Here is a 27023-nt window from a genome sequence, read left to right on the forward strand (position 1 = left end):
TTTTATGCAAGCTGTGGGAAGCAAAATAGTATCACCTTCCTTTTGTTAGTAAATCCTCAATTTATCTGATGCTTAAAGAAAGGCCAAGGTAGTTTCCGAAGCAATTAGGTAAGCAGGTACTTAACACCTGATCAGTTACTGTGAGGTTACAATGGCGAGTGACAGTGACCCGTAATTCGTATGTAATTCTTGGAAGCTAATTCCTTATGCAAATACCCCTTTATTACAGTGCAACAACGGGCTGGTACCCCGCATGGAAACCTCTTCTTGTAATGGTGGGGAAAGGGAGGATATACACAAATTTAATTTTTAAGAAGATTTCAACACTTCTGGGTGTTGAGAGATGTGGGGATACATTTGCATTTTCAGAAAGATGGGACTGGATTACTTTATATGAAGTGAAGTTAGAGAATGCAAATGTGCTTCTCAGAAGCAAAAACTAGTTAGTGAATTTTCCTTCAAAGAAATGCAGATAATGTCTGTAAAAACCATTATGATTGTGGTTGTTTGGTGACTGCTCTTGGTATTTGCAAATCTTTAATCAGAATATAAGTGCCTGTTATTCATTTGAAACAAAGCTGATATCCTGTGAGAAGACGATTTATTTTTTTTAATGGAGCAACTCAGCTTTGGGCTTTTGCTTTTTACTATTACATGTCAATAAAAAAATCTCATAAAGGGAAGTTGGTTTGGTTTAGTGGCTCATGAGTTTTCTCCTCTTTGTGCTTGGATGTCCATAAACAATACACAAGTAAATGCAACACTAAAGTGCCATTCTTTCTTCTTAGGAGTTGGAGGTGTTAGTGCTGTTGACTTAGAAATTTAGCACAATTATAAATGAATATTTATGAAATGTAAATGGATTTTGCATGTTCTAAGTGTTAAAAATGGACAATACAAGTTCTGCTAGTGCTGAGGCACTGTGTCTTGTCTTTCCTAATGTGGAAATGGTTATTTCTAACAGATAATTAACTATCAATGCGAAATCTTGCAAAACAGGAAAGTAAATAATGTTGAGGCCTCAGTGTTGCTTGCTAGTTAGAAAAAGACAGAGAGAGGGATTAATCCCCCCTTTCTCTCCCCACAGTCAGTTACTTGCTTCCAAATCAATGTGTTTTGGGTGGAATTTTGTCAATCAGTTTCAAAAAGCAGCAGAAACCTAAAAAAATTCTTTTCAGCCCTAAAAACCAAGGGAAAGAATGATAATGAAGGTTCTTGAAATGTACCATCTGCGTGTCTTTGAAGGAAAATTCAAGACTTCTACTGCACAGAAGCAGATTTGCATCCTGTTCATATCTACTGATGGAAGTAAGCCCCAGCTGTACCTGGCCAAGCTCTGTAGACCTCCCTGCTTCTCTTGTGGCAGCTGTTGACTAAACAAGAGAAGAGCTCATGGAGGCTCTGAGGGTCTGTCTGTGCTATGTCTCTCACCTCTCGGGATAACTTTCCCTCTGCAGAAGGGGAGCCAGAGGAAAGAGTTCAGTGTCAACCCTGTTTCTTGTCATGTTCCCTCAGAAAACAAGCTTTTGGCAGTCACCTGTGAACTCTGAGCTGGTAGCTGCTTTTTGCTGGTGCTGGCAGAGAGGTAGAGATCCTAAAAGTAATGAGTTTCAGCAAGATTTGTGAAGTTCAGGAGCTGGTTGTATGACATCAGTGTCCCCAGATATAAGGCCCCTCTGGCAGAAAAGTAATTATAACTCTCACACAGTGTGAACATTACAGAGGCATATGCTGGCCTGCCAATCTCTCATGCATACCTCTCTGATCCAGAGATGTCGCCAACAGCAAAGCAGAGGAGGATGCCAAAGGAGATTGTGCAAGGAGGAAGGGGAGCATGGAAGGAGTCTGAGAACAGTCTGGGTAAAGTAAAAGATGATGCAGAGGGTAAATCTCAGGTATTGTTTGCAGATTAGGTAGGATGCAGCATTTCTACAGCACAGTCCTCCATATCCTAAATGATGGGAAATATGTAATATGTTCAGATCTACAGCCTCTCAGATAAGAAGCTGCTGTTTCTATGATAGCAGACTGAGATACATCATCTTGTTTCAGTGGCTACTGCTAAGATGTTACTGAGTAAAGCTTGTAAACTTGTTAAGATGTTGTGGTACCTTTCTTAGGGTTTTTCTGTAGCTTTTCTCCTGAGGACTCAATGCAGAATGGTGATGTGCAGCTGTTCAAGTGTAGCTGAAGTTGTTTTGCTTCTAGACTGGATAATAACTGAGTCTTTGCCTCCATCTCAGATGTTGTGGAGCACTGCTTAACTTCACTGGAACATCAAAAGAGGGCACAAAAGGGTGTCCTCTTGGGACACCCCAAGAGGCTCTAAGCTTCTTACATGATATATGGTATTCAACCTTCTCAGTGTTGTGTGCTCCTTCTGAAAGCAAGTCTCTATTGACACATAATAACATTGATGACCAAAATCTTGCTTTCTTTGGTGTCCTAGTATTGCTATTGCTAACAATTCATTCAAAAGCCTCTTACTGGTCACTGTTTGTGCTTCTGGGCATTTCCTGAATGTTTTTAGGTAGAGGCAGAGCTAGAAACTCATTGTGTAAAAGCACAGTTTTCAATCTGTCTTGAAATGTTATTGCACTTGCTGTTTCATAATACTTATCTACAGATTTCCTGTTTGCCCACATTGTCAGCAGTGGGTTTCTATTTTAAATCTAGATGTAGAGGGGTATTTTCTAAGCACGTCAACTACTTAGATTTCACTGAATGCCTAAAAATTTAAGGTCAGTTTTGAAAATTCGGGACATAATACCAAAATGGCATAAACATTTGAATAAGCAATTTTTATTTTGAATGTGAGGGAGTTTTTTTTCCTAGGTTTATCTCTAACAGTTTCTTCTAAATTACATTGAAAAGTCTACATAATATTTAGCCTCGTACCTAACCTTCTATTTGATCAAGGTCAGTGTGCTTTTAAAGAATATACCTTAAAAAGAATTTACACAGAAAAATCAAATGGCATCTAATCAGAAAAGAATAAATTTTACTTTAAATATGCTGGTTTAATACCTTCCCCCTAAAACATTTCTCAGTGACAAGTTATTGTTATAATCCTTTGATTCATACATGAAAACTTCAGGCGCTTCATTTTAATTCATTGGCTGGAGAAAGGAATGTGTGAGGGGAGAATCCAAGACAACTTTCAGCTCAAATGAGCTGCTGCTGGAACTGAGCTGATTGAAGAATTGACAAAACTATTCAGCCAAGAACTGGTTCAACAGACTCTGGGTGTAGGCACAGGACTGAACCTGTATTGGACCCTGTTTTCAGCAAGCTGCTGCTTGCCAAGAGATTCATGCTAGCTGCTTCTGTACTTTCTACTTTGCACATGCTCTGTACCTGGTATAGTTTTGAGATAAAACCAAAGAACATTAACTTTCATAATTTTTGAAGAAGTTTTAAACTAAGTTTTAGCACATGAGCAGTGCAGACATACGTATTAATAATGGGTGAGGAGGCTCTTGGTTAAGTTGTGATCACATTGTGTTACCAGATGCTTAGGCAGTGTCTTTCTCCAGTGATTTGGTTTTGGGTTTTTTTTCCCTTAAAATTTCTGTGTTGAGTGAGGACTACATGAATAATATTTTCAGTTAAGTGTAAGTAATATATATATTGATCATCAAAGTCTTAATAGATTTTGCAGTAATCTCAAATTTAGTTTGATGTGTTTGCTTTTAACAGTAATATTGATTATTGTGATTATGATTTCCTTAATTTTGAAATACTGATTCATGCAGATATATACATGTGTTGTCTACATTATGGTATTTCTATGGTTGTAGCAGAAGAGAGGTGGTCAGTGGGTAAATGTGTGATGCCTTTGGATATCCTGAAACATGGGGAGGAATCTGCCAGCTGCTGCTGGGAAATGTGTGAGGCCAGACTGTAGCACTGATCTTACAGCTGGAGAAGTGTGAATTGGAGGAGAACACAACAAAAGAGTCTAGTTGTTCATAAAACTTGGTAGTACTTTCATTGACTTTTGCCTAAGGGAAATTAGAAAGCCTAGAAATCATACCCATTCCTGTGGAGGAAGTCACATGACTGTTGCTTTCACTCACACCTGTCCTTTCCTTTCTTGAGAGTAGAAATTACTCAATAAACTTGATAAGATGGAGTTTTACAAAAAAGTGGAATGTGATTTTGATCCTTGTAAGTCCAGTGTTGAAACTAATGGAAGAGTCTTTGAATGTTATTGTAAATTACTTAGTCAAAAAAAATCTAACTTTGCAGTTCATTTTGGTTTGAGCAAAAGATTGGACCAGCTGGACACCCAGAAGTCCTGCAATTGCACTAAGTTGTCCCATTCAACCTACCCAGCTCACTCTGAGTCCTGAGCTCCCAGGGGCCCCACTGGGGTGCTGAACAGTGCTCTGGGCTGCCTTGCTATGTTTTTTGTGTGACCCAGCCTGCTACCTGTTCATTGCAGGATGTAGAACAGCAGATGCTTGCTCAGGTCCCCAGTCTTGCCCGTGTCTGCTGCTGGCTTTAGCTCTACATTGACTAGAAGCACAAGGGCCAACCTCACGTCCCTATTTCATGTTCATATGTGTATTTGGGTGGGGAAAAACCTAACTGGAGACTTGGAAGTCATGCAGTCCACTGAGACTTCAGGAGACTTAGTTGAAGACTTAGAAAAAAACATGGTGTACATCTCTAAAACCAGTGAATTCATCTTTTATTTGCTGGAATTTCATAAATTTTTATCATTCCTTTGTATTACTTACTGGTGTTTATTTATTGATGCCAGCCTGTTACAAGCAAGAAAGACAGCATTGTTTCTCTTGAAAAGGCTGTAAACTAGTGTTTGGACACTTAAATATCTTCTCTGCTTGTATATGTTCAGGATCTCTTTAAAATAATTTTATCTATTGTCTCTGAAACCCTGAGCTAGTAGATCTGATGAGATGTTATCTGAATTTCCTCTATTTCCCTTGAAAAGGGTATATTAAAATTCCCAGTTACAGCATCCATTTGTGAAGTCCCATTTGCTTTTTTAACTGATAAAAAGAAGAAAGTGAAATCTTTTGAAGAGTTATCATTTGTTTTGCTTTGTTTTATAGGTTTTTGTCAAGCGGGCAAGGATTTACGGTTAGTATCTCTATGCATGGAGCAAATCGATATCCCAGCAGGCTTCCTGTTAGTAGGAGCCAAATCTCCCAACCTTCCTGAGCACATTCTAGTCTGCGCTGTTGACAAGCGGTTTTTGCCAGATGATCATGGAAAAAATGCACTTTTAGGTAAGAGATTTTTTTTTCTTTGTACTGTAATAATTCAGAGAAAAAAGTCAGTTCAAAATTATCCAAAGTAATTTCAGCTAATAACCTTCTATTAGAAATAGTTGAGGAGAGGAGCGATATCATTAAATTAAATCTGTAGATGAACCCGCCTTAAAAACCCATTTTAAAACAAGTCCCTAATTCCACAATTAACCACAATTGATATCTCAATGATTTCTTTGTGGGCAGAAGTCAATTGCAACCCTGGCATTCTAAATGTGAACTATCCATATACTCTATCTCTACTGAAGCTTACAGCTTTTTCCTTTTAGAAGAAATATGCTCATGCAAGTATTGAAGATGAACTATCAATTTGTTTGTGGATTAAGGGATGAATTCTGCCCTTGGCTCCACTGGGAACATTGTTCTTAGTAGGACCTTTGAGAGTAATTTGCTTCTCAACATCCAATACATAAGGAAAAAAACCCCACCAATTATGTCGTGATCGGTTACATTTATGAGCTTTAAAATTTTAATACAAGAATGCTTCTTGGTGATTGAAGACAGGCATATGTGCACCTAGATTTCTTGCTGGGTCACAGCTGGTACACATCTGAACAGGCTAGTAAAAGTGATTTAATGTATTTTGGCTCCTTTAACCTGTTTTGAATTTACTCTCTCATTTCCCCCTCCAGTCATTGTGCTACCTAGAATATATTCAGAAAGACCTTTCAACAGGAAAGAAAATACAGCAAAAGATAAATACTCTGATTTAACTACACTGCTCAAAATCTGGTCCAGGGCAGCAATTCTTTGCGTAGCTATAGAAAACACCTTGGTTTTGTTACTTTAGTGTTATTTCTCCCTTAAATCTATTTACTATGCTACTACACACTGTAACCCTTGGACTTATGGCAGAAATCCCACAGGCCTGAGTTAGATAGAAGCTGTAATGTGATGTCCCCTCACTGGGTACGGCTGGGGATGTTGAATTATAGAATCATAGAATCAGCTGGTTTGGAAGGGACCTCTGAGATCATCAAGTCCAACACTTGATCCACTACCACCGTGGTTACTAGACCGTGTCACTAAGTGCCACATCCAGTCTTATCTTAAAAACCTCCAGGGATGGAGAATCCACCATTTCCCTGGGCAGCCTATTCCAATGTCTGATTACCTTCTCTGTAAAGAAATTCTTTCTAATATCTAACCTAAACCTCCCCTGGCACAGTTTAAGACCATGCCCTCTTGTCTTACTGAGAGCTGTCTGGGAGAAAGACCAACCCCCACCTGGCTGCAACCTCCTTTCAGGTAGTTGTAGAGAGTGAGGAGGTCTCCCCTGAGCCTCCTCTTTTCCAGGCTGAACAGCCCCAGCTCACTCAGCCTCTCCTCATAGGACTTGTGCTCGAGTCCCTTCACCAGCCTTGTTGCTCTTCTCTGGACCTGTTCCAGCACCTCAATATCCTTCCTGAACTGAGGGCCCAGAACTGGACCCAGTACTCCAAGTGTGGCCTCACCAGTGCTGAGTACAGGAGGAGAGTCACTTCCCTGGACCTGTTGGCCACACTGTACCTGATCCAGGCCAGGATGCCATTGGCCTTCTTGGCCACCTGGGCACATTGGTGGCTCATGTTCAGCTTCCTGTCAATCCAAACTCCCAGGTCCCTCTGTCTGGCTGCTCTCCAGCCACTCTGTGCCCAGCCTGTAGCGCTGCATGGGGTTGTTGTGGCCAAAGTGCAGGACCCAGCACTTGGCCTTGTTGAACCTCATCCCGTTGGAATCAGCCCAACTCTCCAGCCTGTCCAGGTCCCTCTGCAAAGCCCTCCTGCCTTCCAGCTGATTGACAGTCCCCCAACTTGGTGTCATCTGCAAATTTGCTGATAGTAGACTCAATCCCCTCATCTGGATCATCAAAAAAGGTATTAAACAGAACTGGGCCCAACACTGATCCCTGGGGGACACCACTAGTGACCGGCTGCCAACTGGATGCAGCCCCATTCACCACCACTCTCTGGGCCCGGCCCTCCAGCCAGTTCCTAACTCATCACAGAGTGCCCCTGTCCAAGCCATGGGCTACCAGCTTTTCCAGGAGTATGCTATGGGAGATGGTGTCAAAGGCTTTGCTGAAGTCCAGATAGACCACATCCACAGCCTTCCCCTCAAGCATCAGGCGGGTCACCTGGTCATAAAAGGAGATCAGGTTGGTCAGACAGGACCTGCTTTTCCTAAATCTGTGCTGGCTGGGTCTGATCCCTTTTCCATCCTAGAGGTGCTGTGTGATTGCACTTAGGATAATCTGCTCCATAAGGATACTCCATACGGGATCATGGGGTACTCTGGTGTATACTTCCAGGATTCAGAGGAGCTTCTCTCATGAGTAGGGGAAGTGTCGGGAGTTGATCAATAAGAACTACCTGATAGTCTGGTAGATGGTGTTTAGTCTGGTTAAATGCGGTACTACTTTCTTTGTTGCTACCTTCCCCATGCCCCAGCTTTTTATCCACCTACCATCTCTGGTATAATTTGATAATGAGCCTAGTGACTTACACCTCTGGCATTGCTGATGTTATGTATTTAAATGCCTCTAGGCTTTTGTAACTGGTACCTGTGAGCAAAGAACTGACTCAGTAGCTCTGTGAGACCCTGATAACTATTTCTAACAAGTATGGAGATGCAGTAGTAGCTCCTGTGGGTTACAAGGGAGAAGGGAAAGAATGATTCAGTCCAAGGAGAAACTGGATGAAGAAATCTGCTTCTTGGCACCCTCATCCAAGATGATAATGAAGCCTAGTAAGGCAAAAAACAATTGCCTAATTAATGAGAGTTTTATGGAAAATGCATTTTGTCAAAAACACTGAATATCTTTTTCATAAAACAATGCGTGTGGCTAACAGGTGAGTGTAGGAACCAGTGTTCTCCAAGGTGCTTGGCCCTATGGAAATAATGATAGTAGCGAGGATAAAAAACTGATTCTGTTACAGATCTTGAACTGATTCGTAAATGGAGAAGAACCCCAAACAAACAAAACTAAAGCATTTTCATGAGGGAATCTAATCTGCTAGCACTATTATAAATCATTATTGATGTTTCACAGAGAATATTTCTTCATTAAGGGTTGAAAGAAATTCAGAGATGAGTAGAATGGCAAGTAAGCCAGAGGAGTTTAATTGTTAAACATTAGGTAATAGAGGGCTGATTCAAACAACAAAGGTTTTAAGGCAGACTCATTTCAGAATATGCTCTGTGCTTTGTTCTATGAAATTTTAGACTGGTGCCCTCTATATGCAACATTCCCATTAACATAGCTGTGAATGGCACTGGAAAACAATGATGCTTAGAATGCTTAGTCTGGATTTTATCCTCCAGACCGTAACTCAAAATTGCATCCCTTTCTGTGAAACCATCTTGGAAATACAGCAGAAAAGCCGTCTTCTGCCTTTGTTGCTAAATTTGTTACTTTCATGGGAGGTCATATGTTTTTAAAACTATTCTGAAGCACTCCTAACTTTAGCCATGAAAATCTTGATATCAAATGATTGCTTTTAAGACTTTTATAAAATGTAAGGTCCAACTTACTTGGAAAATGCTTTGTGTAAGGAGAAAATTTATTAGAGGTTGATTTCAGTCACATGAAGTTACTGCTATGGATTAGCCACTGTTTTGAGACACATGCATGCAGTTTGGAACCCATTGTTTTTTTATGTAGAAAAAATGTCTATTTTTTTATCCTCGTGAAAATTTCCTAGCCTGGCATCATAGCTCTCCCCCTGCCAAGTAATTATTCTTCTCTGCACTGTGTGGAGTGGAAAATTTGTGGTAGGATTCTGTCATAAGTTAGTATGCCCCAGAAAGATGGAGGAGTTTCAGAAAAACTAAGACTAAAATCTGGCTCTCTTTGGCCTCTTCCTGACACACATGTGCTGTGCAGGGTGTCTACAGCAGCTGTCTGACTGAAGGCCTCCAGTCACTTTGAACTAGATGTGCAGGTAGGTTAAATGGCCTTATCCCTAGCAGATAGTACAAGACATTTAATCTGTATGTAATCTTCTGCTTCACTCTCCCAGGATTTTCCGGGAATTGTATAGGCTGTGGAGAAAGAGGATTTCGGTACTTCACGGAATTTTCCAACCATATCAACCTGAAGTTGACTACTCAACCAAAGAAGCAGAAGCACTTAAAGTACTACCTAGTAAGAAGCTCCCAAGGCGTACTGTCAAAGGGACCCCTTATTTGCTGGAAAGGTAATAAAGGCACCCATTCAGTTAGGGGTTTTTTTTATATTATTGGTGGGATGTTGAATGAAAAATTGAAAGTTGCTGCTGAAAATGTATGCATTCAAAACTAACTGCTGAAGGAAAAATTCTCCCTGTTTTCACTGAAGTCTGGATTTTGCCAAAGAGGTTTATTTAAGTCTTAATAGTAGCCATGCAATTGTAAAAGTTCTTCTTCCATCTCCTATACTTTCAATGGGAGCCCTACATTTGCCTGTCTTAGGCTATGTAGTCATCTTTGTAGAATAAATAAGGTTATTCAATCAGATGATTCTTTTATGTGCCTGAAGCAAGGTGACTCACAGCCAGAGCTGCAACATTGGTTTTCCACTGATATTCATCTTAGCAGGTGCAATTCAATCTGTCTAATGCCTGAGGATAAGTAGCATGCCATAAGATTAAGAAAGTTCAGGTCACTGATCTCAGGGAAAGAAAAGACTTGCATGCTCCTGCCATTTACAGTGTTTTACACTTGGGCTTACCCTCTACCAGAGCAGCCTGTGCAATATTGTCACGTGCTAAAGAGATTGCATTTGTGACCCCAAGGCAAGGTAGCCATGGGGTCTCTTGTTGGAGGATGTAGGTATTTGGAGCGAGAGCCATGAAAAGACTCAAGGAGAGAATGGTTTACCTACTTGTCTGCTAAGCTGGTTTGTATGCAGACTCCTGACTTTCTCAGCTGTGGTCTCACTCAGTAAAAGACAGAGTTTGATCTGTTCCCTGTTGTTCCAAAAAGGTTGATGTGAGGAGAGGAGAAGCTCCACAGGAGGATTGACAGATATCTGAAGAGTCACATCCTCATGTGAATAGCAGCATGACACCAGAAAGAGATGGTTATCACCAAGCTGTATGAGTGATTATAGTTTGGATCAGTTAGTGGTTCAAAGCGAGCCTGCCTTCAGCTTCTTTTCTCTGTTACAAGTATAATTTACTATTGCTTTAGAATGGATGTGGTTTTTCAACCGCATTTTTCACAAAAATGACATAAATATTTAATTTGGTAGCGAAGTTCCAAATACAGAAAAATAAAACCTTATTTTACTTTTGCAGTTGGATTTCATATGTGTCCTGGTAAGTGCAGTCAGGAGTAATGCATATGTGGGAGAAGCAGATACTGTTTTCACTTTTGGTCATATGCTAATCCCAACTGTTCTGGGGTCCCATGAAAGTCTGGAAAATCAACCAAGAATCAGCCTCATGGGCATTATTTTGATAGGTTCTATCCACATATTGCTATCACCCATCTGGTAACCTTTTACCTGTTACTTCCATTATAGGTCTAATTAGAAGAAGAGAAATCCTTTTAAACACCCCCTTCTCTTCAAACAAAACCTGATTAGGTCTCAGCTTTAAAAATGGATTAATGTGTGATTTTCAAGGTGACTTTCTCCTCCTCCAGATCAGTTTTCATACAGACAGACACTCACAGCACTGAGATCTCCCTGAAGGTTTGTGGAGACCTACTAGGAATCTGGGTTTCAGCACAATTTCTCCTTTTAAAGGGCAACATATGACAGTTTGTATACAGGTTGTGCCACAGAAGTCGCTGAGTGTTTCCTGGGACATCTCCAATACCTTTCAAATCTCTTGGAAGCTGCGAAATGAGGGCTCTTGCCATTTTGAAGCATCTGGTCTGTATTTGTTTGGCCCTCTGAGTGGCCCCCAGGGAAGTTTTCTTAATTAGAAGACAAAGTTGACTAAACTGCAAGATCCCTGTTTTCATTGAATGCTGCCATTTGCCGCTGTTTGTTGTACGTGCTGTGTGTACGCTTCTAACATTTTGTCACCTTTTGCCACCGCGTTGCTGAACTTTGCTAGAACTGGAAGGCAGGCCTTGTTAATATGTACTGTAGCTGCTTCATTTGCAGAATGTAGAAGCAGGCAATCATCTGCTGCTAGCCTCTCTGCTAAACCAAATTCTTCGGTGTCACCGTCCACGACCCCAGAGGGTGGATCAGCTAATGGATACAAATCAGGGTTCACTCAGACAGGTAGGAGCTGAAAGTGCTGTAAAGATAACCATTGGGGGTGGTAAGTTACCTCAGATATTGGTGGTTCAGGGATGCTGTAAACAACTGGGTATTTACCTCAAGCCATGTGTAGATTACAGTGGGGGCGATGCCTTTCAAAATTTGCTTTGGGAAAGATTAAGACCAGGTGAGGCTGAAGGTTAGCTTAGTCCTCATAACAACTGTTGGTTTAAAAGTATCAGATGATATTTTGATTAATTTATTTGATTCTGTGCCTCCCTGTGTTTCTTTCATTAATTTTTTTGTGGCTCCTAAAAAAACTTGAATTACACGTTTATAAGGAGGTGTTTACTTAGTATGTAGTCTAGGCTATTTATCTTGAGAAGGAAAATAATCTCCTTTTGGGGCTAGGGGAGCAGATTTTAGTTTATTTACTTGCTTATTTCTTTATTAAATTTTATTACACACAAAAGTGTACTTACGACAGCAATTTCCCCGTACGCATACAGTGGTTTTGTGTTATATGAGCTATCGTGTCTCACAACTATTCTGGAAAGCTCTTCATCATATACTTAAACAAGGAGAAACTATAAAATCAAACAGACATTGACAAAGAAGCAGCATCTTAATTTTGTGTATATATTTATTTATTGTGAATAGCCAAGGTGCTTTTCTTTGAGCTTTTTTTTTCCTCATTGCTTTATTGCAGCTTCATCTATGCTCTTGTATGTTTTTGTGTCTGTCTGTACTATTTCTTGAAAAATTAAAAACAGGAAAAAACTTCCTGTTAATTGATATGTATGTCCCAGAACATTTATTTCTCTAGAGGAGTATGAAATGCAGATATAAAATAATATAGTTAAAATAGTTTTTCCACTTAGAAAGTATGTTAAAAGGAATAACAAACAAAAGCTGAACATTCTTATGAAATTTTAATCACTGATTAGTATGTTCAGAGGCCCTTTCCCCAGGTGTCTCTGTTTAGGAAGCTATATGCTTTAGACTTTGATTAAAATTAAATGAGAGTGTTGTTTAAACACATCTGCATTTCATTGCATGATGCCTTGGCTTCCAGATCCTGGCATGAGAACCTATTTATTTGAAACTACAAGTAATCTAATATTTGCACAACTTTGTCATCTATTGTACCTGCCAAGTTAATAGATACACCTTTTATATACTGCTTTCTCCTTATCACTCCCTGTGATTTTCAGTCTGCTTGGTGTTTCTGTGTGTCACTGTTTGTACTCTTAGGTCATGCTTGTCACAATCTTTTCATCTCCTTCTACTGTTATCTTCTAGTGAAGATAATGCTACATTACATAAACATGAATCCCCTGTGTCTGGAAGAAGGGGGAAGAGCACCTTTTTTTCAGTGGCATGAATTCTGACATGTGTCACCTATGATGGAGGAGGTCTGACTTTTTCACTGCTAGGCTCTGCATAGCTCTTTGTACTTGAGTTTGCTTCTTGGTTGTTTTAAAACAGCACTTTTTATTAGCAGGTTGTTTTCTGACATAGTTTTCAGTTCATTGTCGACTCATACCCCTTTCTTCCTTAAAAATGGTGTAAATATTTCTGGTTTCTGCCCTTGTAAACGACCAGTTCTAGAAGATACCTGTAGGTAGACAGTTATGGGCACACAGTAACAAAAATTCAGTTTTAGGCAGACACGTGAGAGGGAAAACTTCAATTCAGGTGTTAAAAGGGTGTCAAGCAACTAGAAACAAGGTTTTACAACAGAAAGATGAAGAATTTTAATAACTGGTAGGACTACAAGTCCTGTTTAGGTACCGGTGTGGTGTTTAAACATATACCAGCCACATCTGCACTCATAGATAAAATTTCAAGAAAACATATTAGAACCAGAGATAGGAAAAAAAAACATGACTTTAACACTACATATTTGCTACCTCTTATTTAATGACAGACCAGTGTTTTCCTCCAAAGCTCCTGCCCTGGTGGTCTATTTTGTTAGCCACTCAGCATATTTCCTGTGAACATGGACAAGATTTTCTGATGGTGGAGCAGCAGCAGAGGCTTCTGTGTTTGTTCCTCATCTCAGTTACTCTGCCTGGCAAAGCAGACCTTCCTCTCCACCCTCCTTCCCCAAATGGTGTATGGCCTGAGGTTGAATGTATTTGGCAGATCAAGTTGGCCTTTGTCTTCTGTTTTCTTTAGCTGGCTGTTTTACTAGGATTTTGTAGGTGAACTTAGCCTATGTTGCCTACTTGTTGCAAACTACTTTCTGGACAGATGCTGAGTTAATATTCTTTAGCTCCAGTTATAAAAATTTGGATTTGTCAGTGCATCAGCATCTGAATGTCAAAATTTTCTTGAAGTAAATTGTGAATATGAAATGCTTAATGTTAAAGTAGTGGCCTGCATGCTGAGAGGTTTGGAATCAGTTCTGATTTATGGGTTTACACTGGACAAGTATTAAAATTTGTTTGTTCTTCAGTTTATCCTTCTATAAAATAAGGTTTATAATTTTTAGCCTTGGTAAAGTGCTCTATGGAGTTGTCATTTGTTAATTCATGCAAAGTGTTTGGGCTCAAATACCCTTCATTTTTAGCCAGATTTATAAATGGGCATACACTTTTCATAGCTTTATAGACAGTAGTGCTTTAAGGAGGCTGTGGTTTTGGATCTGGTTTTTTCTGCCCCATGTCAAGCTCAGCTATGTCTGACAGATGCAGTAGCTTGTTCTTTAAAATATGAGGTAATGGAGATTCCATAACCTCTTTAGGGCAACTTATTCCAGTGCTTTTTCTCTATGCTTGCTGGTGGCAAGTTACATAAGCTCTTTGTCTTAGCTTTCTCATGTGAAACATGGGATAAATGTGTTTACTTGCCTATCCCACAAGGTTATTTTGAGGAGCAAAATTAATGAAAAATATTGTGGAAGAGATCAATCATGGGTTCAGTAGATTATAAGATTCTATATAAACACCCAGTTAAATGTTTGTTACAACTCCTAAAAGATAGCAATGCATAGTAATTTCTTAGGAGTGTAAAAAAGTTGTTTGCATTACGTGCAGAGACGAGTTTAGATAAATGCATATGACTGCTCATGTGTATATAATAAATGTTATATATATGTGTATATAGTTTTTCATAATTAATCGAACAACTTCTATTCTCAGATTCTTCAGTATTCAGTCCAGCAAAATCATCTTCTGCTGTTAACTTAAGTGGAACGCAAGACCAATCCCGAAACAAGAACATTGTGAAACCTCTAGCTCTGTCAGTTCAGCTTGTAGGAAAGACATTTACTGCAGGTATGGCTTTGCTTTCCACAGAGAAAGACAAGGGAATGATCAGCTTAACAGTCAAGAAAGGAGAGTGTCATCTTTTTGGTGGAAAAGAGAAAGGAAAACATTCACTAGCATCCCGCAGAACTCTCATGTCTTGCAGTCTTTGGCACAGACATTTTTGCAGTTATTACTGTCCCCACACTGGGGCCACACCTAGGCTTTCAGATTTGGCATTCTGGTAAGGGTGCATGTGATATCCCTCTTTGCGCTTCCTAAGACATGTAAGAGAGCATAAATTTTACCTCTTGATATCACACTGATTCTTGCCTTAGTAATTGAGAGCTGTGTGTAGTTCTGCATTTCTAACAACTGTAGTTCTCCAACATACATTTAGTGGAATTTAATCTCATTTAGAGGAGCTTTAATATCTCTGCTGTTTTAATTACTTATTTCTGTATTTTGTGTTTAATGAATTAGAACATTCAGCTGTGGCAACTAAATCCCTCGCTGACACTGTTGTAATATTCTGATTGTTTTTTACTTTCACTGGTTAGCCCTTTAAGCAATGAAAGAAAAAATCGTCATATTTATTACAGGGCAGTATGCTTGAATAAGAATATATATCAATTTATTTGGTTTATATATGCACATGAGCATTACATTTTATACATGATGTATTACATCTGCTATTTAATACAACATACACTGTTATGGTGCATAATATTATGTTGTATCTAATGAGTCATTCTTTGTGTAAAATACCCTTTCCCCCTCCATATCTATGTAAGTGAATTTATTTTGCGCTGAAATTTCTTCCCACCATTTCAACCACTTCTGTGACTGACCCATGTCCCCCATATCTGTCCATACTGAATTGTTGACTCAGAGTACAAATGGGAGCTACAACAGGCAAGTGAGGTTATTCATGTTTTGTAATTGGCAACCTGAGAATCTTGTGCCCAAATTTATTTGGATGTTTGCAGCTGGAGAGTTCCACGTGGTGTTGTTTTAAGCCAAATAACACTTCCTGTTGCAGCTGACATCAGCAAGCTGCTACATCGTCTCCTGATGTTGCTCCTGGAATATGCTCTTGGTAGCTAAATCCTTGTGGAACTGGCAGATAACAGCAAAGGGGTCCATGTCTGCTCTATGCAGTTTATTCCATTTTTTTTCTTCTGCAAAAAGTAGGTTCTGAAAAAGAGTGAGAAGGAGCTCAGATGAGAGAAGGTAGCTTCTTGTAATCCTTTGATGTTACAGTTTCATTTCAAGGCCTGGATGTAGAGGGTCTTGCCAGTCCTTGCTGGGACTGGAGGATCATCTTAGGCAGAGGTAGCAAAATTAAGCGTGGTTTGCCTCAGCAATGCTCAGACCATGTATACTTTATGGCAAACTGCCCTGTCTTCCCTGCACACTGTCCTTTGCTAAAGCATCAGATGAGAGCCCTGTTGTGTAACACACTCCGTGTGGATGACTGGGGAAAAAAGGTACACCAAAGTGGCTTAAAAATCTTTACAAACTGAATTCGTGATATGTATTTTTTGAAATTTTCAGTGTCTAAAAGAAATGTATCATGAACTTCTCGATAATTTTTTGTGCGTGTAATGTCCTATTTAATTTTGGTGGGATTTGTTTTGGATTTTTTATTTTCCCCACCTATCCTCCTCACCGAGAAATCTGCACGCCCCGTTTCAGGGCTAGGACTTTTCAGCCTGCCCCCAAATGTTTCTCTGCCAAGTGCGCTTCATGCTTTCCCTGGAGTATGTTTCTTTCAGTCGTGCATCGTGCCCCGTTCTTTTGTGTCTGCATGTGGCTGTATTATTTTGTTTGTTTTCAAGAGTGTCTCAAGCCATGCACTCTCTGTATTTTATTATACTCAGCTCCTCTTTCACTGCGTGCCACTGATGTTGCTAATGGAAACGCTAATGGAGGAAGAAATAACGTATTGAGTTCTACAGTCTCCCGGCCAATGCCTCACTCGACATCTCCAAGTCCTGGCTGTGCAGCTGGAGACCAAGGTAAAGAAAACCTCTCTGTTCTTTTATTCTAAGCTGCATTGGATGTTGAGCCTGAAATTTGTGATTTTGTTGTTCTTCCCATCATAGCTGTTCCTACCATTCAGTCTTTACAGATCCATTTGCTTTTTGGCATGACCATTAATGATAATGCTGGAATTTTTAACACAGGTAACGATAATTTTCACATCATAGTCTGGCTTTGTGTAAATCTAGGTATGAACCTCTGGTGGTCTGTGATGTGACTCCAACTCAACACCAATGTGAAATGGAAATGTGGACTGGAATTTGGTCATTTGGGAGGATGGGGTTTAGTTTAAATTTCTGCTCTCCTTCCAGCATCAATGTCCAGTACTGGACCACCAAAGAAACGTCACCGGGGATGGTCTCCTGGGTCCCCAGTCCCACCTCCTGGTTTAGCAGTACCTGTTCCTACAATTCGACCTTCAACGAGAACAGGTAAAACTTGAATAATACTCAGATGTCATTTGTTAAAATGTGTTCTCAGCCAGACAAGTAACACTCTGCTGTGTTTCAAGCGTTGTACAGCAAACATAACTGAACTTGTTGAAGTAGTTAAGGGCACCATGGAGAGATTTTCAGATGCCCCAGAAAAGCACACATGTTGCCTGGTCCTTGTTGTTGTAATCTAAGATGGGACACAGGGAAAGTAAAACTATTGGGGGAGAGAGAGGAAAGGAAGATGCAAATAATATTGTTAAAATCCAAGGCTAAAAAGAAATCCAAAGTTCCCCAGCTGTAATTCAGTTGTTCTAAAACTGTGCAGGTGTATGGATATATGAATATATTTCAAGGATTTTCATTAGCCTTCACCTTGGATGTTATGTCTCAGTCTGGTGTGGCATGCTACAGAAACCGTACACTCTGTTTCTGCACAGGAAAAACAGCTTTATATAATTTTGGCCTAACGAAGGACGCTGATGTCCACTAGGTCATCTTCATTTAAAAGCACAAAGTGAACCCAAATGTTTGTTGTGCATGGAAAAGCTGTAGGAGGGGTATATAACATCATGACATGAAATAGAATTAATTACAGGTACTCACCAATATCCATGTCGGTACCTCTTTATACATAATTGTTAATAAAACTGTTCATTATTTGAATACTTTTCAGTTCATAGAATCATAGAATCATAGAATTAGCTGGGTTGGAAGGGACCTCTGAGATCATCAAGTCCAACCCTTGATCCACTACCACCGTGGTTACTAGACCATGGCACTAAGTGCCACATCCAGTCTCTTTTTAAAAATCTCCAGGGACGGAGAATCCACTACTTCCCTGGGCAGCCCATTGCAATGTCTGATTACCCTCTCTGTAAAGAAATTCTTTCTAATATCTAACCTAAACCTCCCCTGGCACAACTTGAGACCATGCCCTCTTGTCTTGCTGATAGTTGCCTGGGAAAAGAGACCAACCCCCACCTGGCTACAATCTCCTTTCAGGGAGTTGTAGAGAGTGAGGAGGTCTCCCCTGAGCCTCCTCTTCTCCAGTTGTGAGATTCAGCACACTTTGTAAAAGGGATTAAAAAGTTACTTATTCTTACCTCTATAGAGTGAGAGAATAAATATCCAAGGAAGTAGAAGAGCCAATATGCACAATGTATTTTAACTCTGCTTTGTAGAGCTTGGTTTTGAGATATTTTGGAATTGTTTTCAGAGATATTCATCATAGGAAGAAGGATTACATGGTAGTGTAACCCTGTCTACCCGAACACCTCAAATAACAGCTTTTATCAGTTTCTAGCTTCAGAAACCTGCTGCAAATACATGATATAAGGCAATCTCCCCCTTTGTCTTGAGTTTGTCTTGAGTTTGTCTCCACTAACCTTCTACCTCTGTTGTGTACTCCATTTTCCATGAGTTTTTAGTAGTGGTTTTTTTCTGTTGGATAAACAAGTTCCCCTGGTAAAACATATGCATTCAGTCATTCTGCCTTTGATGCTTTTCTGTTGATGGTGTTGTTTGAAAAAACCACCAAATGAAGCCTGAGAAACTTGTGAAGCAGACCTTACTTTGAAACCTGATTAAAGATTATGAAATTCTTGCACTTTGTTTCTTTTTACTTAGGAAAGCTGCTCATGCTCTTTTGTGAGTAAAGCCTGATTTTTATTCTTGTAGCAACTATCTAAGGACAGCTTTGAGATTTTGTTTTTACTTTCCTTATCTACATGTATTCCTGGTCAGAATTCGGAACAGTTTCTTCCCCTGTGTTGAGAGGCAGTATTGGGGGGTGACCTACATCTTAGAGGTGCCCTTTTGGTTTAGTACTTGGCTTTGTTTAAAGATGCATATTCAAACCTGTGTTTTCCTCTCTCATTCTCACCAACAATACAGTGGTCAGAAAAAGTTTTATTTTAGGAATGGGGATACAGGAGGATATAGGCTCTTAATTTAAATTGCTTAAAACTATAGCAGGAAATGCAGAGACCATTTGAATTTTATTACAGTTAGTGATTTGTGGTAATTTTTTTCTTATTTGTTCATACGGCCAAATCACAGTATGAGCCTTTTAGTAATGGAAGTTTCTCTTTTCTTTATTTTATAGAGCCTCTTTTGTCAGTCCCAGTTCCTCAATCCATGTTAACTGGAATTTTACAGCCTCAACCCATCCCAGCAGGGGAGACTGTAATAGTTCCTGAAAACCTGCTGAATAACTCAGGAGTTAGACCAGTGATTCTGATAGGTAAGTCTTATGCTGTGGATGAGATGCTGCATTTTGTGCTAATACATACTCCTTAGGAGAAAGAGGGGTTTTAAATTCCTTTTTGTTGGTTCTGGCATTCAGTACAATACAAAGTCAGTTTGTTGCAGATAGTTTTCTTTGGTTACTCAACATTTAAAACTGAGAGTCAGGTGATTTCTGGAGACCTGATTTGCAAACAGGTCACAACTAGGTCAAATCTGTGCAGAACCACTGGCCAAATCAAGGTTTTATACAAATAAAATTTTTGTCAAATTCAAGAATAGAAATATTTCCAAGTAATGAAAATAACTTTCTGGTATAAACAACTTATAAACCAAGTAAATATTTCCTGCAGCATTTATAGTCCAGATCTTGAAGTCCCAGGATTTTACGTGAGAACCAGAAAATTGATTTGGACTGACTAAACAGAAATAAATCATACTAGATTTTTGTCATTTATAGTCCATACTTCTTGTAAGCAATTGAGATAACAGATCAGGCTTCAGGCTTTTAAAATCCTTTAGCTGTATAAAGTACACTTTTAACCCTTAGAAAGATGTTGTTTTTACTTTAAAAGTATGATTTGTAATGCCAGTATTCCTTTCAACCTTAACTATATGGGTATACTATGTAAAAAAATTTTGATGAGTGATTTTTTTTTTTTTACTCTAAATTTCTTCTCGGTCCAGTATAGTACAGATGGTTGTATAAAGTAGCTTCAGTGTTAACAGAACATGCTTATCAATACAGTCCATGGAAAAATTTAGCATTCCTGAAGAAATGGAGAAGTTCTCCAAGTCCTCACTTGCACAGATAATTCTAATACAATTCCTGGAGAATTAACGGGGCCATCTACACTAGTAAATTTGTCAAGGATGGGGTTACACTTCTGGTTTGTTTTGCTTAGTGTTGTTTTCTGGAAGCCAATTTTAAAGCTCTAGCATGGTGCTTTAATGGTTTTCAGAGAAACATTTCCTTATTAAAGATGAGGGTGCCTGCAGCCATCAGCCTAAGTGCAAATTGAATGCAGCCCTTAGGCTCTTGGAGAGCTGCCAGTAAGTCCTCAGTTAGGCTAAATGTTAGTGGCCCTGAAAAACAGTGTCCTATAAATAGTACAGAACCAGATGTACCCAAATGGATGGATTTGGCAAAATCTCCGTGGAAATTTTTTTTTAAAATGAAAAACATTTTGAAGGAAAAGATGAGTTAACCTGTGCCCATGTGCTCTACCTTACAGAATAGCATGTTTAGTTGTTGATGTTTGTTTAACCTGTTTATGAAAACAGAATGGAAAGATGGCAAAAAAGTGAAATCAATCACAGCAATACCACAGTGGCTGAATCAATGCTAATGTGACTTATGCTGCTTTTATAATGTTAAGATCAATATACTTTTGCTTTCATTGATTTTTCTTCTTTGAGCACTATATTATGGAGAATCTGTATTTAAAGGTCAGAATAAGACCCAAACAGATAATATTCTCATCTGTATTCAGATAACAATAATTATTATCTTGCTGGCATGCAGTCAGTGTTAGTTCTTGCAATCTATGTGATCACTTGTTGTAAAAGACAGCGAAGAATCCCTAGCCTATCTCATTTATTTTATAAGCAATTATAATGCCAAGAACAGCTATTGATGCAATATGTTTTACCAGACAACATTAAGGAAAAGTTTGGAAATGCAACATTGTGCAAGATTTCATACAGTGGCAAATTTCGTGAATTTCTGGGGGCTTTTTTGTTTCTTTTTTTCATAGGTTATGGCACTTTACCTTATTTCTATGGGAATGTTGGTGATATTGTTGTAAGTCCCTTGCTGGTGAATTGCTACAAGATTCCACAACTGGAAAACAAGGATTTGGATCTCTTGGGTTTGTCCAGCAGTCAGCTTCTAAGTGTGGAGAATATGATACTCCTAACTATTCAATATCTTGTCCAGCTAGGTAAGCAATTTGTCATAAGCACTTGGTTTTATTTGTAATAATCCGTTTATTCTCCATACCGTCTTTCTGTCCCCTTCAGGGCCAATTTTCTGGCTACTTTTGTGGCTGGAAGAGGTTAAGTGGCTCCATCTAGCGTGTGTGACTTTGCTACTTTATTCCTCAGATCGAAGAAGCAAAGTGAATTTAAAGGCTGATACCGCTTCTGCTCTCCATATGGGGATTGACCAGGTCACCTTTGTGAAATGGATTTGCAATGCAGATAACTCATTTGCTTAGGGTATCAAACCATCAGTTATCACAGCCCCTTCTAAGGACACTCGGTCTGTTTTATTCAGTTTTGTGACAAATGCTGGCAGATGTGTGATCGTTGTCATTGTTTTGGTGACAGCACTGTTTACATGAAAACCACATTTGTTATTCAGACTAAAGCAAGTGACTCAGTGAATATCTCATTCTTGTAAATGTTTTTGAAATGGACTCTTTGCAAGTTTGAGAGCAAACCAGCAAACCACATTTTCTTTCTCTTATTGCAGGCCCAGACATTTTCCTCTACCTTAAAGTAAAAAGAGCAGTGGTAACAGTAAGGTTTTAGGAGTTAATAATGCAAGATAGTGTTGGGAAACTTCCATGGCAGTCTCAGTCTTAACTTTTGTATTTAAAAAGATGCTACTTACCATGGAGGACTGTGAAATGACTTTTGTGAAGAGCATGCTGCATCTGTAATAGCTAATGGTGTGAAATATGCAGATGTTTCAAAAGCAGCACAACTGGTCATAACCTTACGATTTGGGGAACAAATGTGCTCTGTGCAAGTTTCACCCATGAGTTTTTATGCCTTACTGCAGTACTGTAACAGACAGGAAGGAAGCCACGTTCTGTGTTGTAATACTCTCTAAGCGACATGGTAGTTTTATTTATCATTCTCTGTCTCAATAGTCCAGTGGATGCCATGTTAGAACTGACAGAGGGTTTATTTTTTACACACTGAATGTTTTTCTGTTGCTCTTCTCTCGGTGGGCCTAAATCTCTAATTTGAGGTTTCAATCTCTGTTTGTAGGGCCTGCATGTTTAAACCAGCTGCTTCACACAGTTCTGGATTGATACAGGCAGCTTGCAAATTTCCTTCAGAGGAGCATGTACCAAACTGATATAGCATGTCCAATTAAAAACAAACTATTTCTTGAAACTTATGAGTCAGTGAACCACATTCCATGAGCAAGTCTAACCTTAGATGGATGCAGCAAGTCTATACTTGCTGCAAACTAGAGCAGGCTTCATGCAAAGCTTCTGAAGCTGAGCTGTGTCTAGTGAGCACTATGCCTTCAGCATAAAGCAGTTCCCTTATTAGCAGGTGTTTAGTTTGGCTTTTGTTCTTAACTGTGCAAAGCTGAATAGTTTTTCATTTGACCTAATGTGGAAATGGGTGCCAGCACTGTAAGATGAAAGGACCTAACAAGGAGAAAAGTAAAAACATTCTGCAGAGCATGGGGATGAAAACATGTTGCTGGTTTGAATATTGCTGTAAACTTAAAACTGTTGGAGCTGTGACAGCTGTACTGAACTGTAGCCTTTGTCCCATTTTATTACATCAAAGCAGATTAAAGATGATTGGAGGGCAGCCAGCTTCAAAAGTTTTTGATGAGAAGAAGAGAGCAATACACACGTAAATTAACATTTATTCATGTGAGCCTCTTTTTTTTCTTGAGAAAATAGGACTAAAATATTTGGGTTTTTTTCCAGAGTATATTGCGAAAGAGTAAGCTAAAAGCAAAGATAAAAAAGCAGGCAAAAGGATGATAGTCAGTCTTGCCTAATTTTTTCAGATCTTACTACTTCTACGAAATATGTTTGCAGATGACTGTGATCGTAGATCATAATAATACTATTTGTGAAAATGCTCCTTTTTTGAAAAAAAAGACATAGCTGAGAATTCCTTTCATTTTTCATGTAAAATTGTGACATTATTGTAGGATGATGCTGTTGTGTTTTCAGAAATCAGCTGAGCAACTCATGATATTACAAATCAAAGCAAACAAAATAAATGCATTTCTGATGCTTTAGACCTTTTATGAAGACTATACACAGTTAAAGCTGTGATTGCAAGCCATACCATTTCTATAAATAAATTCCACTGACTGTGATAAAGGAATAAGCAATAAAAGATAAAGAGATGTGTTTAAAATTAGTGGTTTTCTTAGTCTGCCTTCTGGACTTATTTGGATTTCACATTTGTTATCTTTGGCAGCATTCATGGTGAAGTATTCTCAAAGGTTTTTTTTTATCATCAAAATGTCCATATTTGCAGTTTGGGTTACATTTTATCATCTGTAATCATCAGCTTTTTACTATTGCACCACCATTTCTACAAACACAGTCTATGCAGTGCTAAGGTCTGTGTTTTGGTTTTTCAGGAAGTTTCTGGACCTTCAGTTATACCACCTGTGTAGAATTACAAAATCATTCTCCCTCTTCTCTTGTTGTGGCACATTTGAATCACTTTGACTGTACATGTTGTATGTTGTGACACTCAGAGGTTTTTTGTAGTTTTAATATCTAAATGTATGCCCAGACTCAAAGCAAGAACAAGTCTCTACTTTCAGTGGAAGGGATGGTCAGACACTCAAAGCAAGAGCTTATTCCAGGAATTCTCCTGGTCTGAGATGGTTGGAGGAGTAGTGAACTGTGAAGTTTGTCTACGCAGAAATGTGTGTCATCCAGAAATGGATGATGCTTCAATATGTTGACTTAAACTGTACAGAATCATAGCACAGAATCATAGCAGCACAGAATAACTTAGGCTGAAAAAACTTTAAGGTCAGTGAGTCTGACTGTTAACCCAGCACTGCCAAATTCTCCACTAAACCATGGCCCCAAGTGCCACATCCACATGCCTTCTAAACACCTCCAGGGATGGTGACTCAACCACTTCCCTGGGCAGCCTGTTCCCATGCCTGACCACTCTTTCAGTGAAAAAATTTTTCCTAATATCCAACATAAACCTCCCCTGGCACAACTTGATGCCTTCTCCATCCGTCCTGTCACTTGTTATCTGGAAAAAGAGACCAACCCCCACCTGGCTACAGCCTCCTTTCAGGTAGTTGTAGAGAGCCTCCTTTTCTCTAGCCTACAAAAACCTCAGCTCCCTCAGCTGCTCCTCATAAGACTTGTGCTCCAGACCTTTCACCAGCTACGTTGCCCTTTTCTGAACCCACCTCATCAGCTCAGTGTCTTTCTTGTAGTGAAGGGCCCAAAACTGAACACAGGATTTGAGGTGCAGCCTCACCAGTGCTGATTAAAAGGGGACAATCGCTACGCTAGTCCTGCTGGCCACACTATTTCTGATCCAAACCAGGATGTCATTGGCCTTCTTGGCCACCTTGGAACACTGCTGGCTCATGTTCAGCTGCTGTTGACCAGCACCCCCTGGTCCTTTTCTGCTGGGCAGCTTTCCAGCCACTCTTCCCAAGGCTGTAGTGCTGCATGGGGTTGTTGTGACCCAAGGGCAGGACTCGGCGCTTTAGTTTGTTGAACCTCGTACAAGTTGGCCTTAGCCCATTGATCCAGCCTGTCCAGATTCCTCTGCAGAGCTTTCCTATCCTGTAGCGGATCAACACTCCCACGCAACTTGGTGTCACCCACAAATTGCCTAATGGTGCACTCACACAGAATCACGAATATTCTGAGTTGGAAGGGTCCTACAAGGATCACTGAGTCTAACTCTTAAGGGAATGGCCCATTGGCATTCACTGCTAACTTGGCATTTTTAGCACTATGCACTGACACATTGAGCTAGTCTCACTTGATCTGCTTGTCCAGACCATCAATTAAACAGACTGGCCCAAACACTGAGCCCTGGAGAACACCACTTGTGATAGGACACCAACTGGATGTAACTCAGATATTAATATTTTATGGTATTGTTTACTTTGCAGTTTTGTTTTTTGAGGTCAAGATTATCATTTGTGTACTCATTTCTATAGAGAAGCTTCCATGTTCCTTTTTAACTTTGACAGATATGTTTTTTAACCTTGACATATATTTTTTTAAGAAACTGTTCACAATCAATATCAATATCTATCATTTTGTCTTCCATCTTATCTGATATTAGTTGCGTTATTTTTCTGGATAGTTGTAGAGAAAGACTGCCATGACCCAAGTGTGGTATTAAACACTTCACTAATTTCACAATATTTCCTTATCAGTGTCTTTCTGATAGCTAGCTGTTTTTAAGTTTTTCTCATATAAATAATCTGAGGGAAATTCTGTGTGTTCCCATACAGAGAATCTGTCTTATCATTCATACAATTATTTTAATGTTCTTGGATTCATTTAATATTCTTGGACCCTTGTGTCTAAAAGCCTGTCTCTTACATAGCCTCCCTCAATCAACACAAGCTTGCTTTTATTTCTCTTTATTTCCCCTCACATTTTCATGGGTTGAGATGCAGATAAACTTCATTTCTGCAGAGGAACATTTTTCTCTGCCAATAAACGTCTAATTTTTTCTATTTTAATATCTTCAAAGACCTAGAATGCATGTTTTCTTAGAAGGGAAAAGAAAATATATTTCCTAAAAAGAGAACTCTAAAGAGAGAATTATGCCCATGCTGTGTTAAATTGGACTCTTCAGAATTTTTCAGTTTGCATCAAAAATGAAAACAACCTTGCATTTACAAGTCTATAGTTGTCCTATGATAATCGGATGGTGACACTTTCCATATGTTACTTCTCAAAAAGGCAAAATGACAACGGGCAGCAGTTTTTACAAATTCTGTTATTTACCCACAGCCTGCTTCTCACACAACCTTTCTGTTTCCTGCCTTGAAAGAAAACATAAAACCTAAACCAGCATTTCACATATCTCTGGTATTTAAGACCCCCCTGCCCCATTTTGTCATAGAAAAACAAGCTGCTGAAGTGTGAAGTTGCCTCCTTTCGCACTGATATGAGATCTTAGCAATTTAAGCTATAGTTACTTTTTACTCTGTGTTCATGAATGTTTTTATCTGTTCCTGAGTATCTTTTACAATGAGACAAATTTTACTGAGCAAAATTTTAATTGAAATTGAGTTGGAGGACTGATGCTAAAATCGGAAATCTTGTATTTCTGTTTTCCAATTCAAGTTCACAATATAGTTTACAAAGTCTGGGGAATGTAAAGATCTAAAGTTGCATATTCTTCTTTATGTTGATGTTTGAAGATTTGCTAAATGAATTCACTTTAGCTAAAGAAGAGGTTAAACATGTTTATTTGCAACCATGCTTAGCTGATTAGTATGCATGATGAGAAAAACCAAAGCAAAGACCACTTGACAGGCTTTGTCCTGCTGCACGGTTGTGATTAGCCTACAAGTATAAGCATTTGTGTTTTCTGCTGTAAAAACATATGGCTGCAGGATTAATCCTTCTGTTCCAGGCAAAAGGCACATATTTTCCCACTCCCTTGTTCATCCCACCACTTTCTGAATGCAGGAAAGCTAGGAGTAAGATGGAATACTTCACTGTTAATTAAAAAAAAAAAAAAAAGGCGATGGTGGGAGAGAGTGGCTTCTAAAATGAAAAACCAAGAATAAACTATGGGGTTAGATATCCATTGAGTAGTGAGTGTTTTTTTAAAATATAAAAAA

General features: G+C 39.2%; 1 protein-coding gene across 6 annotated transcripts in view; it reads left to right on the plus strand.

The window, feature by feature from the left end:
• GREB1L (GREB1 like retinoic acid receptor coactivator) overlaps positions 1–27023 on the plus strand; it is a 137351-nt gene that overhangs the window by 77270 nt on the left and 33058 nt on the right. For 4 of the 6 annotated variants that reach the window (XM_051774617.1, XM_051774626.1, XM_051774633.1 and 1 more), the window contains exons 5-12: positions 5082–5258; positions 9302–9478; positions 11377–11499; positions 14625–14759; positions 16613–16750; positions 17087–17206; positions 19314–19451; positions 21211–21396. In XM_051774617.1, the coding sequence (XP_051630577.1) occupies positions 5082–5258; positions 9302–9478; positions 11377–11499; positions 14625–14759; positions 16613–16750; positions 17087–17206; positions 19314–19451; positions 21211–21396 (1194 nt within the window). The remainder of the gene's footprint in view (positions 1–5081; positions 5259–9301; positions 9479–11376; positions 11500–14624; positions 14760–16612; positions 16751–17086; positions 17207–19313; positions 19452–21210; positions 21397–27023) is intronic. The other 2 variants (XM_051774646.1, XM_051774652.1) reach the window with 1 other exon arrangement.

Source organism: Manacus candei, unplaced genomic scaffold (assembly GCF_025592945.1).
Source record: "Manacus candei isolate 608988 ecotype Guabito, Panama unplaced genomic scaffold, ASM2559294v1 h1tg000008l, whole genome shotgun sequence".
Taxonomy (NCBI): Eukaryota; Metazoa; Chordata; class Aves; order Passeriformes; family Pipridae; genus Manacus; species Manacus candei.